This window comes from Pangasianodon hypophthalmus, chromosome 11, assembly GCF_027358585.1.
Source record: "Pangasianodon hypophthalmus isolate fPanHyp1 chromosome 11, fPanHyp1.pri, whole genome shotgun sequence".
NCBI classification, from domain to species: domain Eukaryota; kingdom Metazoa; phylum Chordata; class Actinopteri; order Siluriformes; family Pangasiidae; genus Pangasianodon; species Pangasianodon hypophthalmus.
In genome coordinates, this window is record NC_069720.1 from 16,613,747 (window position 1) to 16,633,354 (window position 19,608).

Here is a 19,608-nt window from a genome sequence, read left to right on the forward strand (position 1 = left end):
GCTTGAATGATTTAAGTTCTTTTCTTCTGTTTCACAATTGAAATGTTTTGCCCTTACTGTGGCAAAAACATTGAAGCCATTCAAGCTTCACAGCAGTTAAGCCAGCTGCTCTTCCTGAAACCAAGGTTAATCTGGCCACATGTAAAATTTTATGGGCGCAGCTTTTAGACACTTAGCGATGATAGTGCCAAATTCAGAAAGCAAGCATCCGCGAGCTCCTACACAACCAAAACAACTTTCTAAAAAATGACCATTTTAAATAAATCAGTAAAAACACACACACACACACACACACACACAAAAGAACCAGGATCTAATTTAACTCAATCCTAGCCAATCATGACACACCTCTGAGGTCATGGAGAGTGGAATCTTTGTCATATTCCATGTTGATGCAGTGGGTTTCCCAATTTTTAAATGTTTGTGCTTGATACCAAATCAGATTCTATGTCAGTGTTATTAGCTGTCATTACAAGAGATAAGATACTGCTTGATATTAAAGTTTAGGTTAGGGTTTGATGTAGATGTAGCAATGGAAAGTCCTCACAAGGATAGTAAGACAAACATGTGTGTGTGTGTGTTGGAACCACACACACACACACACACACACTACTCTTAATGAGGTACGATTAACCAGACACCCCCCATCTACCTGCAAGAGATCTGCTGAAAGGTCACTTGTGGAGCGTACCATTTACTAGGTGCATCTCCAATAGAAACCTGATATATTGATCATTTTAGACTCTGTGTGAGTTTATTTTATATTAATGATGTGAATAAGATTTGGGCCAATTAAAATATTTAGACTCGGCTGCCCAAATCTTGCATAATGCAGAACAAGCTTTGATTTCAAGACTCAGCATGTGCTAGCCTCCCTCCTCTCTTTAGGTAGTTCTACCTCATAAAATCTTCTCTCTGAACTGAATGATTTTGTCCTCATCTTATACTTTACAAAAAAAAAGAAAAGAAAAAAATACATTTTATAAGCCAGTCAATGCCGTTCATAATTTATTGTCTCTTTTAGTCCCAGCTACAGCAGCACTGAAATGACCTACATCATTATATGATACTCAGCTTTTCAGATTTTAGACATTTGTAGCATACATATACATACATATATATATATATATATATATACATACATATATATACATATATATAAATATATATATATATATATATATATATATATATATATATATATATATATATATATATATATATATATATATATAAAAAACACTTCAGGTTGTTACAATATCACCAAGACAGAAGTTATTACCAGCTTTATAGCTGAAATGTCAACCAGAGTCAATTTAGATTCCAATTAGATTTAAAACTTTAAATCCTGTTGTAACTCGGTCTAGTTCTGTCTTACACATCTTTCCTTAATTCTCAGAGGAAGCATCTATCTGGTTCTGCTACAGTTTTTACATACTATGAAACACTCACTCCTGTATTGGGCTGTTTCACCTGATCACATGACAAACTATGACATGAAATTGTTCAGAGATATTTGTCAGGGGGGATGTTTTGGAAATTCAATTTGTGCATCTGGATCTGTTGTCACATTCACTTATCAAAGTCCTTCATCACAGTAAAGTGTCCTTTGTGTGATTCCAATAGACATTTTCTACTCCATCAGTCATTATATACAGAAACAGGAAAAAAAGCCACCACTTTGTTCCTGCACAATTATGGACACATGTAAGGCATAAGTTATTAGGTCGGAATAGTCACAACACTCATAAACCTTACTGTAAGACATTTACGGGTTTATTTGTAATACCCCATTCAATCAATAATAATCTGACAAAGAAAATATCATTGCATGCATTAGACAAGAAATATATTTGTGTTAATGGTTAAGAATCATAGAAACTGTTGATAGCAGCTATCATGTTTATTAGTTTTATTGATTTTATTTAATTTTCATGAATATACACTTCTTATACACATTAGTTACATACACTGAATGAATAACTTGCAATTTTCATTCATGTTTATATATATATCAGGATTGCACTGAGGATATTTCTGCAAGGGCATTTTAGATTGGCAATTAACCATCTAAGGTTGTGCGTCAGACAGACAATTTTTCCTTTCTTATCTCTCATGAAATAGTCAGGCATTGTAGAACTGCTGCTTGCACTTCTGCTCACATCAAAGGTTGAACCACACAAATGTATAATTTATTGTTCCCCTTAAGGTGTCCTTGATGAAATCCTTAAACTGCACCACCAAAATCAAGGTGAAGAGAACTTGCCCTGAACTGAACTGCAGACCAAATGATGACCAAATGTGCATGCCAAAAACAAGATCAGAGATGGTACAGTCAAGGGAAATGGATTAAATAAAGAGCACAAAAAGAGCAAAAAAAAAAACTGGGGCATGCTCCACAAGGGATTCCTCATGTCTGATCCTGTCTCTCACACAAAAACAAAGATTTAAAAACAAGAACAGCTTCAAAGGGCTTGTTTGTCTGTGCAGATGTGTAAAGGAATGTCAGCCAGGTTGGGTCTATTTTTTCAGACATCCATCTGCACTAACACTAAAACAGTGGGTGCCTCTGCCACTTTTGCCTTTCGGGGGAGCAGCTGTGCCAGGCTGCGGTAAGATGGTGTGGCCCTAAGCACTAGCTCCTTGAGGCCAGCACGGAACTCTCGGCGGATGAGGCAGTAGAGCACCGGGTTGAGGCAGCTGTTGGTGTGCGCCAGGCACACGGACAGTGGGAAGGCGTAGGCCTGGGCATTGTAGAAGGCGTTGCTGAAGGGCACAATATCAAACTTAATGAGTACGGACCAGAGCGTGAGAGCCTGATTGGGCAGCCAGCAGAGAAAGAAGGAGAGCACCACAATCACAACTGACTTTGTGACTTTGGACCTGCGCTTGTTACGACCCTGCTCAGTCTCGGAGCTTACGCTGCCAAGGATCCTGCGGCTCATCACGAAGCGCAGGAGCAGCAGATAACACAGCGTGATCACCACCAGTGGGATGACAAATCCCAGCAGCACCTTTTGCAGCTGGTACAGGCCCAAAAGCTGCTGAGGATCCCAGCTGCCTGACTCCGGGAAGCGGACGAGGCACAGCTCCTCATCCGGGGCCACCTGGGCAATGGTGGAGTAGACAGCATGTGGCAGTGTGGCTAGGAGTGACACAGCCCAGATGCTTACACTGACCCACTTGGCCCTGATCGCAGCTGACCGGTGTCCATGCATCTTCAGGGACGATGTGATGGAGTAGTACCGAGCCACACTCATGCTGGTGAGGAAGAACACGCTGGCGTACATATTCATGGTGGTCACAGAGCTCACGATTTTGCACATGACGCGACCAAAGGGCCAGCGGAAGTCCAGCGCTGTGTCCACGGCCCAGAAAGGAAGTGTGAGTACAAACTGCAGGTCAGTAAAGGCCAGGCCCATAACGAAGAAGTCAATGGAGCTCTGCTTCTGCCGGTGGCGCGAGTGGAGCAGGTAGAGTGCCAGCGCGTTGCCCACCAGCCCCAGCGCGCACACCACCGAGTACACGAGCGCAATCATAACGCGCAACGCCAGGCTCGAGGGGTCGCCCTGCAGAGCCGAGTCATACTCTTTGGTCAGCAGATGCAGCCAGCAGCGCACGGAGAGATTAGCGTCCAAAGCGCCAGTGCAGTTATCCAGCGCAGCTCGGCATTCCAGCTCGCTCTTGCACGCGCCGCTCGGCGCCGTGTCGTTCCTCTCCATGGCATTCACGCTGTCGGCATGGCGAAGCGACAAGAAGCGCGCGCGGTGGTAACGGAGCTATGTGAAGTTCATCTGGTGCGCGGTTTACTGCGTCTGTTCGCCGGAACAATCTGCCGCGCGCGCGCGTGTCCAGCCCGAGCGCGTGCCGTCTGTACGATGCGCTTCACAGCGCGCGCTCATTCTTTTATACCACGGAGCGCGTGACGCACATTTACTGCTACACCATCACTTTATTTACACATCTGCTTTATCCCATGTATACTTTTATACTTCGTGATGTTAGTCTTAGTGTATGACCAATTTTGTCATCGTAAACGTTAATGTTTACTCCGTCTATGGGCTAAATTAGGGGAAAGTAGGGAAACATATAACTGAACAGTATAGTACTTTATAGTATTTTATTTACAGATGTGTAAATAAAATAGTAAAATATGATGAAAATATAGCCTAAATTATAGAATGACATAAATAAGAAGAAGAAGAAGAAGAAGAAAAAGAATTCACCTGGGAGTTAGACAACATGTGAAAGTCCGCACAGATAATAACCCAAACACCAGATTGATGAATATTAGTTGGGGAAAGAAAGAAAAAAAAAAACAACTTTGTTACATCGTTGCCACCCGTTAAAAACAGTAGGCTTCCCCTACTCTAAATTAATAGGAGTATAAACCTCAGGCTTCCACGTGATCATCACATGATCACCGATTCGATTCTTGACAAGGGCCAAACTGTGATGGCTAGACGACTGGGTCAGAGCATCTTTAAAACAGCAGGCCTTGTGGGGTGTTCCCGGTATGCAGTGGTTAGTACCTACCAAATGTGGTCCAAGGAAGGACAAGCGGTGAACTAGCGACAGGGTCATGGGAACCCAAGGCTCACTGATGCGCGTGGGGAGTGAAGGCTCGTCCATCTGGTCCAATTCCACAGAAGAGCTATTGTAGCACAAATTGCTGAAAAAGTTAATGCTGGCTATGATAGAAAGGTGTCAGAACACACGGTGCATTGCAGCCTGTTGTGTAGAGTGTCCATGCTGACCCCTGTCCACCACCAAAAGCACCTACAATGGGCACATAAGCATCTGAACCGGACCATGGAGAAAATGAAGAAGGTGGCCTGGTCTGATGAATCACATTTTCTTTTACATCATGTGGATGGCCAGGTGCATGTGTGACACTTACCTGGGGAAGAGATGGCACCAGGATGCACTATGGGAAGAAGGCAAGCCAGTGAAGGCAGTGTGATGCTCTGGGAAATGTTCTACTGGGAAACCTTGGGTGCTGGCATTCATGTGGATGTTACTTTGACACATACCACAGCACGCCTTCAGAGATCTTGTGGAGTCCATGCCTCAGAGCTGTTTTGGTGGCCTACACAATAATAGGCAGATGGTTTGTATGTATATATTTGGTTTTTTATTCTATCTTCTACTGCCCACTAATGCCTCATTACAGCCTTGTGTGTGTTTGGCTCTCTATGTCCTAGGCTATATGAATGGTGCCATTATAAATTTTTATATGTTTTTCATTATAAATGCAGTTATTAGTCATCCAGGCAGCACACTAAACTGACCTTGTTTTCAGCTTTAATCATAAGTACATTTAATTGCTGTAGCGCATCAGAGGGGCATCAACTAGAGCGAAGCAATAAAGAGCAATGCAAAATGCCTGCACTACACTGAAAGTTCAACTCAAAGCAAATACTTTTGAAAAAAAGATACTGAATATTTATGTCCAGCTGGATGCAATTTAACAAATATAGGAGTAAATTCAACACTGTAGTTGTTTATGGTTTATATTGGCTTTTATTAGGTACATCTACCTTGTATCTACACTCATGGGCCATTTTATCAGTTTATCCTACTCTATAGGCATACTTTTTGAAAGTAAACAGTTACTGACTGCAGCCCATCTGTCACAGTTTGCAATTTGACATCCCTCCTCTGTCCTAATGGAAAGAGACACCACATAACCATCACTGACCAGATGACCATTCTCAGCACTGAAGTGACACTGGCATGGTGTGTAGTGCTGGTACAAGAAAAGTAGTGTTTTTTAAACACTATGAACAATTTCATTCATTTATTCATCTTCAGATGTGGCTGCAGCAGACATGGGCAACCCCCCTCCTAAATCTTCGTTCACAAAATCAAGCCATGATGATGACTGCTTTGTCCTGGTCATGGCTATGGTGGACCTGGAGCCTATCACAGGAACACTGGGTGCGAGAACACTCCCTGAATGGGACGCCAGTCCCTTATAGGTGTGCACCATGCACACACACATTCACACACTCATTTACATATAGGTGGGAGAACATGCTCAGTAATGCAGTAACCCAGAGCTCAGTTACCTATTGGTTATTTTATTAGTGACAATGTGTTAACAACAAACTATAGTTCATCTTGTTCTATGCACAATGTGCTAATAATCATCCAGTTTTTGACCACAAGACTATTATCAGCTGGGTATTTTTGGTTAGCAATAGTTAAACTGAGGCATTTGAAAACTCCAGCAACATCTGCTGTACCTAAAATCTGTCAGTGGTCATTTCTGTGGTGCTTCCTTTTCATTGATTAGTGGCTGACAAATTGTGTGTAGCAACAGATGAGCTACCAGTCAGTAACTGTACATCTACAAAGTACACCTAAATGTTACACTTATATGAACAAGAACTCTTGAACCAATGATGAATGAACATGAATCAGTATTATCATGCTATCAATACTATTAGAGTTAACTTAACACTGGTTCGTACTTCTGTGAGTGTGTGAGTGTGTGTCACCATTTATGGCATGGAAAAAGTAAGCTACACATAAAGGCGATCTAACCCCATTTATTTTAGACTTTAAGCTCTTTTAGAAAGTTTTCAGTACCTATAAATTATTGAGTCATCTTAGTACATCAAAAGTCCATCCATTTGCAGATTAATTGAGTGAAAATGCTTCTTTACCACTCTCCTGTCCTGTCCTGTCCTGATGTGAGCTGAGGATGAAGACTACATCCCTGAGGGAAACAGTCGATCGAAGAAGCAAGTAGCAGTCATACAGATGAAAGATGCCCTCGTTCTTTCTTCATGATTAAAGAAGCCCAGAGTGAAAGAGAAGTCAACAAGTAATAATAGTTATGCGTCTTCAGTGAGGACAAAAAGAGCTGCTATTGACTAGCCGACCTCTCAGTATTACTATCACATAAAATGATCCGTTTGGTCAGGGGAGTCTAACGTATGATCTGATCTGTTTTAGGAATATGATTAAATTTGGCTCACCTTTTTTGTTTTCTGAATTTTTTAACCATGTTTTTAAAGCAATCATTCAGCAAAAATGAAACTTGCCCAGTTTTCCCTTATCTCTCATGTAGTGAATTGGCCAAACATGTCTGGAGTCCAAAGTTTACTTTTGTATTGGAGCTACACAAACATGCACAAAAATGTACAAATCACTACCTCATCTCATCAAACCTCAATTTCATCAACAGAGTTTTTATTTGTGCAATGAAAGGAATATTACATTTACATTTTTTTCATTTTTAGGACACTAAAAAAGTGAAAAGAAATACACTCCACGCACAGAGCTAAGCTAAACTAGCACTTATTTAGCGAGCGTACTGATAATGGGCAGAGTGTGCATATATTTGGAAAAACAAATTATTATTATTATTACTGTTTGGTCATCCTATGCCTTAGGTCAGGGATTCCCAAATGGGGTCATGAGAGGAGCTCACAATCTCATTTTTTGTTTTATTCACTTATTTGAGAAAAGAAAATTCCGAACGTGCTGCTATTTTGAAGCCGCATTCAAACAAGCTACATTTTATTTCAGAGTGTACATGCTAGTTTAGTCTTGTTTGCTAAACTGACATGCTACATTAATGTAGAGTTCAACCATTAAAATGGATAAACATCTCCGTTCATCTGTCTCCTCTAGTCCCTCGACAACTTCCAGTAGCACTGACCTAGTGGAACCCTGGAGGTCAGGAAGGCATTTTTGTGAGTTTTAGCACATGGCAAAAATGATGGTTCCCTTTGCAAGCTCCTGTCAGTGTATTAAGTAAGGAATAACCCACTTCAGGCCACGCTGCATGCATTATTTACCCAAAACACACACCACACTGTGGTTTATTCCTTACATGTCATTTGAAAATAGATGTGACAGAGGAAATGAGATGTGCCATTTCAAACACACCTCCTGACTTTTTGAAAAGCTGTGTGAAGAAATGAAAGCTCACCATTCCCACTAGACTGGTAAATCAGTGCAAGGAATATTCCTCTGATTTTTAATATGTTACACATATGTTACTTACATAATAACTAGACCTAAATTATACATCTGGAAGGATGTAGGGTGATCAAGGCTTGGGGTCTCAGAAAATTCATAATGTCTATTTGGAGTAATGGCGATTTTTTACAACTCCTTCCTATCTGTATTCCCATCTCATTCTCTTTCAAAATGAAACAAATAAAGTTGTGCAACTTTATGATCGCAACTAGGGCAAATATCAGACAGACTGAATTTAGTAACTGATTAATCCTGCTGATACAATACAGTGTGTTTCAGTCAAAATTGTAACTCCAGAAGTGATGATTCAGAAATGATCAGTAGCCCATATAACAAGTTCAAAAGAGTTTATTGAACATATCATAAAATGAGCTGCATAAAGTGCTTGAAATACAGTTATGATTATAGATTTTACAGTGCATTAATGTCAGTAGAAGCTTTATTATATACACAAACAAACATCTAAACTATGACATGGAGTTATTTGTTCATCACATGGCCAAAGATGCATCATAGCTTCTGTTCCATGTAGAAGCAAAATGTATTTCACAAAACATTTGTTAACAAAAACTTACATGCAGAATAGAAAGGATCCCACTAATCACTGGGAATGGATTATTTTCTGTGCATAATCCTTTCTTTTAAGCATCAACAACCTATATACCCACGTATAAGTTGAGCTTTGGTTTCACCAATGATTTTTAACATACAAAATCATAGTGTTATTAAAGGTAAAGAGCAAACTTGGCTGTCTAGGTTTTGCTGTATGTAGGAGTTCGGAGAAATCCTGCTACAAATCTATCTCTGCCCTTTTCATCTTATCCCTGTGCGGATGGAGTCCAGCGTATAAGTTGATCTAAGGTCACAACAAGCTTACACAACATGCTAAATCTTAGTGTTATAACATTTTATCTGCCACTTATTAGTTTTGGAGGTAAAGGACAAAAGGCTACGTTGCTTTGCTGGCAGCAAACTTAATCTGTAAAACCATTGTGGAAGGAGGTTGGAGAAATCCTGCCACAAATCCCTCCCTGCCCTTCACATGTCATCTGCGTGTGGCTGGAACCTTGCGCCACGCCGCGAGCTCAAGGTCACTGTCGCTATATGCCCAGTAATGGGGTCACCATGGTAATGATCGTCATGCTGGTCTAGGCTAGCGTTGTGAGATCCCAGGTTGTAATCAGCCAATCCCGGACCACGACGAAGTTTCTCCATTAGAGATGCTATCTCCTCCATGCCTTCATCGTCAGGAAATCCAGGAACAGACTTGGATTCCTCTGCCACTGTGTAAGGACGCTCCAGAGCATGCATCACCCGAGAGGACTGCAGACTGTGCAATGACCGTGACTGAACTAGAGAGGATTAGAGAAGAAAAGGACACAGAGATGAACTCGAGGTGCAATTTGATCATGTGACATTCTTTATTTCAGAGTGTGCTGTTGTTAGTCTTAGCAATTCTGTCAAATCTTGAAAGTTCAGAAAAAAATACACAGATTTATTGTGTCTATTGCTTGCAGCTATGATGTATCCACATGGCCATCTGCCTGGTGGTTAGCCAGTAACACACAATTTAAAACTGCCACAGGACAAGAGAGACTGATGCAGGCTTATGGGTACTGCTGTGGAATTCAGTGCATTGACAATTTCAGTATGAAGACTATACATGGGGCCAAATTAAGGCCACGGATACACTAACAGATTCCACCAGGATACACCTCACCCTACAATCATACTAGAAAGCAACTCATAAGTCACTCTATTTGCATAGAACTGAGATAATCTCAGTTTAAATGTCACTTGTTGCTTGCTGCTGTTGCTGAAATCATGGCTCTGTGTCATGCACATACCATGAAAATGATTGGTCACCTATTGCTTCATCACTTGTAACATAGAGTTACAGTCCTCATTCTTGTATCTACATACCTTTTGCTATTAGTTTTATTGCAGTTACTGAATCATTCGTATAGCGAAATATCTCGTTTGCAAAAATACTTATTTGTATGCATTTTAAATAACCATACCATGAGGTACTGCAATTTTCTATACAGATTATGCTGCCATGTTTAAATCACTTATTTATTTCATTTATGTGAATTTAATGAAATTGTGAAAATCAGTCATTTCAAATTAATGACTTGAAATAAAGCAATCCAAAACAAATCCATAAATTAAGACAAATAAGACTAGCTATTCAATTAGGAAAAAAGAAATAATGGCCTATAAAAAGTGGAAGAGTTAATATGTGTCTATGGTAGTCGACACTATGCAATGACTGAGCTATATTACTGAAAGATTTATCACACACCACGCTTAGGAGGCGCTTTTCTGCCACTTAGTCATCATTTTGTTGTTTTCAGCTGTCAGCTTTGCCTTTAATGGAGTCACTAAATGCAAATGAGCTGGGCCATGACCTTGTAATTTACACCTAATTTGTATTTATCAACATGCTCAACTGAGCGTAAAGAAATTTAGCCTTACCGAAACCTTCGTAAATCTGGTAGGAATTAAATTAGTCTAGAATTGCGTTGTGACTAGCCATACATGTCTCAGTCATTCATCTTAGGTGATGGTGAAAGCCATACAATCAGTGACCTCAGAAGTTTGGAAAAAAATATCTTGGAGCCTTAATGTTGGTTAATGGCTTATTAATCAGCAAACCTGAACTGATAGCAACTCTGAAATTCGAACATATTCAACATCGTGAAATCCGTCTAAGTTGGTCATATCAATCTTGCAATATCTATTCAGCCATGCATGCACTTCATTTGGTGAAGTCTGATATCCTTCATGACTAACAGGAACTGTTAGATGCCCATAAATACCCAGAGATAAAAGCTGACGTTCTGTGATTGCATCTTGTATTTTTTTCTTCAGCAAAATTAGCTAGTACAACATGTCAAAATGTCAAAAATAGTAAATACAGTTTCAAGGTGCTGATACATGGTACTTGCTACATGTAACTGAATGAAACTGAGCAAACAGTTCTTCTTTCATGTGTGAGAGTTTTCTAAATTTTAAGTAACTTCACCAGGATACACTTATGCACACACATTTATGTTCTTTCCACGTTTTGTACTTTTGCCAAAAATCACAATGAGTGTTCAACTTTGCTACAGTGAGCCATGAGACTTCTGATAGCTCATATTCTCAACCTGATTTATTCACAATCTCACATCACAGAAGAAGTGCCTGTATTCCTACAGGCACTTCTTTTCCTGTATTCTTTGGCATGTCTGAGGAGATCTGAGCCTTTGGATGGCAAAGATTGTTCAGCTTGTTCACTTTAGAAGACCAGCGTCAGTTACTACAATGCAAAAACATGTCTTGCGATTGTCAGTGTGTTTATGATCCGAAAATCAGAGATAAAATCTTGTATCCAGCAATATGATTGATGTGTAAGATGTGAGTGACTTCAGTTTGATTAAATATTAAATCTATAAAACTTTATTATTAATTAAACATATGATTTTTCCATTCTGAGCATAGTTGATATTTAAGCTTTGCTTTTTAGAAAAAAAAATATGGGAAAGTTTTGTTTAGTATCTGCATAATCAGGATACTAAAGTTTGAAGTAAATTACCCAATATCAACCTAATTCATGTATTTGGTAAGATTATGGACAACATGCTATTAATGTCGATGATGTTTAAGTGAGCACAAATGCACTCAGCCTATCATTTGAGATCCCACCACAACAGCTTTAGTCTATAGCACTGTGCTAATTTAAAGTGCGCAGGTCAAAAATGGACCAAACTTCTTACCATGACTGCCTATTATCCTGTCACAGAGGCAACAAAAATTGATCCTGTGCAATACCCGAGAAAGATGCCTGATGAGGAGAAATTACAGGTTACATCCACACCATTGATTCCACATGTGGAGAAAATTATGGAGCCATTTTGCCCTGTACCATAGCCGTTGTCAGCTCTTTGACGCCTTTCAGTAGTCGTCCAGCTTGGATCTAAAGGCTTGTTGATGGTAATAGTATATTGCAGTATATGCTTTAAATGCAGTTTGCACTACAGACATGCACATATATAGGCCACAATCATCTTTCCCTAGAGGGTCTGAGCCCAGGGGGGTGAAGTGATTGGTGGACTCACCTCTAAGTGGGCTGAAGTCTCCAGACTGGCTGACCTTGGTCTCGGTGAAGGGCTTCAGGCTGGGCAGCAGAATCAGAGTGAATGACAGCAGCAGCACCTGTGGGACACCAGTAGATGGGCAACTTGTGTAAGATGTCAAATCACCACTGGCAGTGTGGCACCTCATTGGACTGTCCCCACTGTTGATAGACTTAGAGGTCTGAAATGCCTGTGGCTGCAACTCTTTTCTCTGGAATTACTTCTGTCTAGCTTGTTTGCTTGTTTGCTGACACAGTGATAAACCAAGTAACTTGGATTTTCTTGCTTTATTTTGTTTCCTCCATGGATTTGAAGTTTAATACAGATGTATAGCATATCCAAATTTATAATGACCAGCATATCCAAATTATAGGTCCAATTTATTGATCTAATAGGTAAAATATTTACTTTGCAAATAAACATTTGCTTTGGAAATATTTTGTATTTAATGTATTTACTGTCATACTTACAAAATAACGTAGGAATATTATATATATATATATATATATATATATATATATATATATATATATATATATATATATATACACACACACACACACACATATATATATATATATATATATATATATATATGTATGTATATATATATATATATATATATATATATATATATACAGTTTTTGGGGGTCATTCTGTGAAATTCTGTGGTTTCTTGGTCAACTAGCAGTTCTATCTTTCTGAAGGGGCTCTACTTAGAACCTTTTCTGAACGGGACACTCTGTTGTAGTGTTCTAGAGAACTGTTTACACTCGCAGAAATAAAGGTACCAAACTGTACTTTTCCTTGTCGATGGAGTGGTACCATCAAGGCTTTAGTATGTATCTTTCACCCGGGAAGGGGCATGTGGTGAACCTTTAATTAGCTTTTAGAATAAAGCTTTAATAATGTATCTTAAATTATAGGTAAGGTATAAATATAAGGTATAAAGATACATAATAAAGGTACAAAAGATGTACTAGGTTACCACTACATTGACAAAGAAAAGTACAGTTTGGTACTTTTAATTCTAAGAGTGTAGCTGTCTTCCAAAAGAAAAAAAAAAATCAAAGATCTATTTATGGTTTTAGATGGAACATTTTTGTACGTACATATATATATGTGCAGATATATTTAAAGTGTTTAGAGTGTGTGTTGTGGTTATGCTGCTCACCAGCACGCAGGTCCCGGTCTGAGCCGGTTTGTTAGATCCATTCATGACCATAGCCTGCAGCCGACGCAGCTGCTCCATCAGAGAGCTGTGACAAGTACAAATAGAGAAAATGGTGGTTCAATTATAATACTCAGCATGAAAGAACAGTGAACTGGAACTCTGAAGATTGTCTGAAATGTGTTCTCTCACATGTTACATTTCTCCAGCTGGAAGACTTTCCTCTGCAGCTCTTGGTTCTCCACACTGCAAGCTGCCATCCTACCAAAGCAGATTTACCAAATGAGCTCAGCTTACAGTTGAAGAATACAGGCAGGCTCTTAAACGCAGATATGATCCATTCCGAATCACAAACATAGGGTTAAACACAGCAATGTGCATATTACTTTGGTGTGTCACAGGATACATAGGGTAGATTCTGATTTTTGTTGTGTTAAAGTAACCATGCTGTGCATTATCTGGGCACAATGGATGGTGAGAAAATGAGATGGTTGCAAAACCTGACACTGTGGCATGTGAATAGAAAATAATTGATTTTCCAGTGCCAGCCCACAGGTATCACTTTAATCTGGCCACATTCAAGCATGGAATGATGTCAAAGAAATTACCCAAATCGCAGCCCTTGATTGATCTTGATCATATTGTATCTTAGGATTAATATGGAACCAGAGCTTGCAGTTGGGTAACTTTTGTCCTAAATTTAAAATATGTTATTGTTAGATATGGTTGTTTGCATTTGCAACATTTTTGGTCAAAACTCCTAATGCTGTGAAGCCATTAAATACACAATCCCAAATCTGTGCCTAACCTCTACTATATTAGGCCTGGAATCACATCCTATTTGTAAATGTTTTTTTTAAATAAATTCATAAAATCTACAAGCATTTTCTCTTTCAAACCTGTTGATACCTGATAGTTATGCTTTGTTTTCTTTAAGAAACATATAACATAATTTTGTTTAGTATGTGTGGTTACATATATTAAATACATGAGATACTATGAATTGGAATAATTTGCTCAATATCGTCCTAATGAGTGTATTGTGTAGAATTTGGTATTAAGTGGAATAACGTGTACTAGATCCATGGCCCTGTCGATACCTGCTTTCCAGTCCATCTATGTATTCTTTCTTCTTCTTCCTGCTCTCCTGGGCAGACTGCTTATTGCGGATCTTCCTGCGGATTTTCTTCAGAATCCTCTCCTCAAACTGATCATGGAAAGAGAAAAAACAGGCATTGTGTTACAGGCATGAAATCATAGTGGCTGCACACTGTGGTAGTGAATGTGAACGTTATACCTTGGTAAGAGGAAGTTGACTTGGCAAAGTCACTCCCTCCTTGACGAGTAGTTTCTTCTCGTCCTCATTGAGAACCAGCTCCTGGCAAGATTGCTGTGAAGCCGGTGGAGACTGAAGAGAAGGCACATATGTTCATGTTATCCATCATCTCGTGAAAAATACTTGTGGGTAAAATTGGTTTGATTGTAGGCATTTTGATCCAACTTCAAAAATTGGGTCTACCTCCATAAGCCTGAGCTAAATCCCTGTGCTAAATATGACTTTTGTTTCCGCCCTATTTATTCTCTAGTGCTTCATGTAGCTTGGTACTATTAGGACTCACAGGCTCTGGAGCACCAGAGAGCAGCAGATCCTTGATGGTGAGAGGGAAGGAGGTGGCCAGTTGATCTGGAGGCACTTCGCATGCATGCTGCCTCCCTGCACCCTCTTCCAGTAAAATACCAGACCCCCAGCCATCTGAGGAAACAGATCATAGCATTTGTTTGGCTTTTTGTGTGAATGTGTGTGCATGCAACTTATCACAAAGATAACTGTTTGTCTTCAAGGTGTGAAACAAAAATTTATATTTGACCTCACATCAGTTTTGTCAAAGGACTATAACATTTATGTTTCAACTTCTCTAGAATGCAACAGTACACCACAATTGAATGTTTAGTGAGGAATTTTACTAAAGGAAATGGTTATTGATCTGTGAAGCTATTTTTACACATACAGTATATAGTCAGCTCACCAGGATTGATGGCCATAGATGTGTTTGGAGCAGGAGCATAATGTGTGTGTGGAGGCACATAGCAGGGATCCAGAGGGGGACTCCCAGGAGGAGGAGGGCTGTCATTCTGGTCAGAGTGCGGGTCCTCGCTTATTCCACTGTCACTTGGAGAGGGCGGCCATAACGGAGAGCCAGACGCAGAGTCGGTCCCACTCAGCAAGGTGTTGAAGAAGTCTTCACTACCCTGAGCCGGCATCATCATCTACCAAAAAAAGACAAAACACAAATTTTGTGTTTTTATATTGGAACATGTTATTGGATGTATTAAAGTCCAGGGAGATGTGCTGAAGGTGGTGAAGGCTGTTAGATGCATCACTCACATTAGGGTCTTGCATCGGCCAAGGCTGGTCATTATGGTGCATCATGTTCTCCTGGCACAAGATGCCATCATTCTTATCGAAAAGCAGATCCAGCAGTTCTATCCCATCACAAGCCTGTATTGTTAAACGTGAATGTTTATGTAATTCAATGCTGTTTCCTGTCAATTTGATTTAGTGGGTAGAAAACAAGATCAATGCAAAGCGAACAGCTAAGAAAAGACCTCCATCTTTCTATCTGACACACAACACACTTTATTTGGAGCTTTGTTGTAAAGTTAACTTCTATATTTTCTGAACTTTGGTCTTTGGTGTGCATGACACATCTGGGCTAACTAGATAACAAAGGCAACACAGTGTTTCTGCTGAAAATATGTCACTGAATCCTAAATAAAAGCTACTTACCTGTTCTGAGTAGAATTCCATCACCGTGGCCTGTCAAGGATACTGCCAACAATCTAATTACTGTAGGAAAAAGTTTTTAACAAAATAAACAAACAAACAGATTTGTAAGCTCCTCCGCTGTGTTTTAGTCCTGCCTTTCTCTCTGTCTGATCTCACTGTGGGGACAAAGTCTAAACTCCAGCAGTACAATCATCTGATCATCAGGAAGACCTCCGGCCTCCCATTGGCTGCTGTTAGGTTTGGAGACAGTATGATGAAATGCCAACTAATATTGCCAACTAAAATCAAAATTTCAGAAATAACTAAATTCAAATAAGCAAATGATTATTACAGCAAATTATATTCATTAGTTTATTTATTACCTGATTATGTAATAGTACTAAATATGTGAAAAGAGCAAAATGCTAGATTTTGTTTTTACTACTAAAATAGCAGGTTGCATATCTCTGACTCAGATCTTTGGTTTGGTGTTTGACTGGCTGATCACACCCCTGTTCTGACCTGCTTAGATCAAGGGTCATATATTCCTTTTCTGTGTAAAGTAGGTTTGATAGCATGACCTTTAACACAGTTTAGATCACCGGTCATATATTCACCTATTTCCTAACATTATTACATTTGTTATGAAATTCTGTTGTAGTTTCCTAAGGTTTAATTATGTTACCCTACAATTTTATTGTACTTTGGAGAAACTTTGGTCATCTAACGTATTGAAGTGCTTGATTGTGATTATGACTATGTCTGTGTTTTATGGTAACTATGTTTACTGTGACTATGATACACTTTTGTATTATCTACCTGACATTATTATACTCCTAACACTGACATTTTCCTGGTTTTACTGTGGTACATTTGTTTGAAAAACAAATATACATATCTTTGAAAAACATGGTTTGATATTGGGTTGATATTTGTTATAAAAGAAGGGATTTTCTCCAGTTTACCCTGGTCATGACTCATGTATATAACTGTGATACGGCAGTGTTTATTTACTGTGTGATGTTCTACTATATTCCAGAATTTTAAAAAAATTCTTATAAATAAAATTTTTATGAAATGAATAACAAACACTGGTGTGGCAACATCAATTCTTTTATCAACCATTTCTGTATATATTCAAAATTGAGTCTGTTTCAGTTGTGCTTGCAGTTCTACAAGAATGACATAATGACGCTGGTGGAAGTAAAACTATGACTATTTACTACTATGACCTATGCACATTTCCACCAAATAACTATGGTGGTTTGCACCATGAAAAAAATTAAAAAATAAAAAAAACAAATAATGAAAACATGAATAATTTGGGATATGGGGTAAATCCTTTAACAAATGTAAGACATTCATTCTAGAAAATTCACAACTAGGGGCAAAATATCGACTAGGCAATCCACTTACCAGCATTTTTTGTGAGGGAACCCAGAAGAAGATCCCAGAGCGATTCCAGAAGAAACCCACATGGTCACTGGGAAAAAATGCAGAGAAACTCTTCACAAATAGTAACAGGTGCTCAGGATTAAACCAGTGACACATGGAGCTGTGAGCGGGCGCTGCTACCTCTCCACCTCTGATTTTCATGCTGCTGCTATATTTAAGGAAGCCTACAGCACTGCTTCTGGTTCAGTCAGTAATCAATCAAAGCTGTTTCAATAGATTACAGAAGCATTCATTCATACAGACTTGTGGTGTTCAAAAGACTGGTTTCATCCTAGCGTTCATGAATAATTAATGTAACCCTAAACATGCATGTTCATGTATGAACATTAGAAAATGCTAAAAGAGCCTTTTACTAAGACTCTTGGATAAATATTACATAGAGCACTGAGGTGTATGCTAGCTTAATAAACTTTACATGAGTCTATTCATCGTTAATGCATTGAATTCATTCTTCTCATTCAGTGGACTAAAGGAGGTGAAAACATGATTTCTGACACCAGAGGTGGAAGTTAATGGTGTGAATTAAGATAATCAGTGTATACTATATACTCTATACACTAAACTGAATCTCAGCCATTGATATAACTGTGCAGCTCTATGGATAACATTTGAAAAGTTAGACAAAATAAACTAATTAATTAATAGACAGAAAAGAGGTTTTTTACTCATCAAGAAACAACTTCACAGGTGGTGCAGTGGTAAAGTGTTTTCCCTGTTATTAGAAAATTAGGTTCAAATCGTGCTGATGCCAAGTGTGCTTTTTCTCTCTGTTTTCTCTCTGTGTTGTTTCCTTTAATGTACTTTAATGTTTCTTCTAAGCAAGAAACATTTGTGACAAAGATGATATCTAAATGAAACACAAGCAAAAATCTCTGTTAAATCCCCTGAGATATCAAAGAGAAAACTTTAAGTAAAGAAAATCTCATCTAAGTTAGGTTCTAGTGTCAGCATGTCCATTTGTTCCAAAACTTGGTTTGTCAAAACTTTTGCAGCCAGGGATCCTTTTCACCGTAAAAATAATCCATGGACCCCCACTGCCACATTTATTTTATGAACTATTCAAATAGGTGCATTATTCAAATGTGTAAAATTATATTTTGGCCACTCTTTTATATTTCTGAACCTTTTTCATTTTTATGAGTCTTTATTTCTGAACTTTCCACAGACAAAACTGATCCAAGTTGACATCATATTTATAGCTCTATTTGTTTTTCAGTTATTAAATTCAAGTGACCAGCCAAATAGGCTAATAGATTATAATTATAATATAACAGTTATATTATAATTATAATATATAATTGTAAAATGGTGGGTTGATTTCCACCATTGTAACAAAATTTTTAAAAATCATGGACCCCCTTTGGCTATGCTTCACAGACTCCACTTTGAGAACCACATAAAGAATTTGGCACTGATTATAGGCTTTTTTTTATGTTCGAGCACAACGGATATGAAGTACAATTACTTCTGCTTCAATCAGACCTCATCAAAGCTCTTTGGGCAAATTATAAAAAATAATTCTTCTATAAGGACCCATGGTTATCAAAAGCCAGGTTTCATTATAACCTTCATGAAATATTCATGTAACCTTGAACATGCATATTCGGCTATAAGCATTAATGTAGTTTATTAAAGGAGCATTCCCATGTTAAACTAGCTTGTAATAAGTTATTTTTCATGCTATGTAGCATTTTGGTGTTAAATCCTTAAGGATTTTTCAGTTGTAGAATGCTACTGCTGAGTATTTTGCTATCTGATAGTGCTCTAACTCCAATGCTTTTAGAAAGCTAAGAACATTTATCTAGCCAAAAAAAAAACTTGAAGAAAATTTAAAAGGTCCTTGAAGAGTGTACTGGGAATTATCCGGCAATTTAGTAGCTTCCTGGCAGTTGTCTTTTGTACCATTGCTCATTCTTCTGCCTCAGCTAATGATAGCAAATTTATTTCCACCTCCAGGCATCATCAGGAGAGGTTTTCTCCAGTATTCAAACCATTACATCTCACTATATGGCAAAAAATAAAACTTTTTAAAAAATGAGCTGAGCAAAAAGGATGCATGAAATTTAGTATTTTTTTTTATTTGGCAAAAAATAAAAAAG

At 38.6% G+C, this 19,608-nt stretch overlaps 2 protein-coding genes across 4 annotated transcripts in view; both read right to left on the bottom strand.

Moving 5' to 3' along the window:
• Window positions 1-7,092, bottom strand: part of rxfp3.2b (relaxin family peptide receptor 3.2b) — a 26,922-nt gene extending 19,830 nt beyond the window's left edge. The window contains exons 1-3 of one of the 3 annotated variants that reach the window (XM_053237871.1): window positions 6,987-7,092; window positions 6,672-6,790; window positions 1,253-5,089 (exon numbers count right to left, since the gene is read on the bottom strand). In XM_053237871.1, coding sequence (XP_053093846.1) covers window positions 2,529-3,722 — 1,194 coding nt within the window. In that variant the 5' untranslated portion in view covers window positions 3,723-5,089; window positions 6,672-6,790; window positions 6,987-7,092 and the 3' untranslated portion in view covers window positions 1,253-2,528. Of the gene's footprint in view, window positions 1-1,252; window positions 5,090-6,671 lie in introns of those variants that run through there. The other 2 variants (XR_008302586.1, XM_026929893.3) reach the window with 2 other exon arrangements.
• A 1,233-nt stretch (window positions 7,093-8,325) lies between these two features.
• Window positions 8,326-17,632, bottom strand: creb3l3a (cAMP responsive element binding protein 3-like 3a). Its single transcript, XM_034308981.2, has 11 exons — window positions 17,471-17,632; window positions 16,076-16,135; window positions 15,674-15,787; window positions 15,315-15,555; window positions 14,907-15,040; window positions 14,585-14,695; window positions 14,388-14,494; window positions 13,480-13,548; window positions 13,291-13,375; window positions 12,099-12,195; window positions 8,326-9,347 (listed from the first exon to the last, which is right to left on the bottom strand). The coding sequence occupies exons 2-11, from the start codon at window positions 16,094-16,096 to the stop codon at window positions 9,034-9,036; spliced, it is 1,293 nt and encodes a 430-aa protein (XP_034164872.2). The 5' UTR covers window positions 16,097-16,135; window positions 17,471-17,632; the 3' UTR covers window positions 8,326-9,033.
• Between the last annotated feature and the right edge of the window lie 1,976 nt (window positions 17,633-19,608).

What these genes read in the sequence shown, in the direction of transcription:
- creb3l3a (XM_034308981.2), bottom strand. Translation starts at nt 16,096, where the DNA reads ATGGAATTCTACTCAGAACAG. An exon ending in TCTCTGGTGCTCCAGAGCCT is followed by an intron (nt 14,696 to 14,906) that starts GTGAGTCCTAAT and finishes CCTTCTCTTCAG; the next exon opens with TCTCCACCGGCTTCACAGCA. An exon ending in GTCAACTTCCTCTTACCAAG is followed by an intron (nt 14,495 to 14,584) that starts GTATAACGTTCA and finishes TTCCATGATCAG; the next exon opens with TTTGAGGAGAGGATTCTGAA.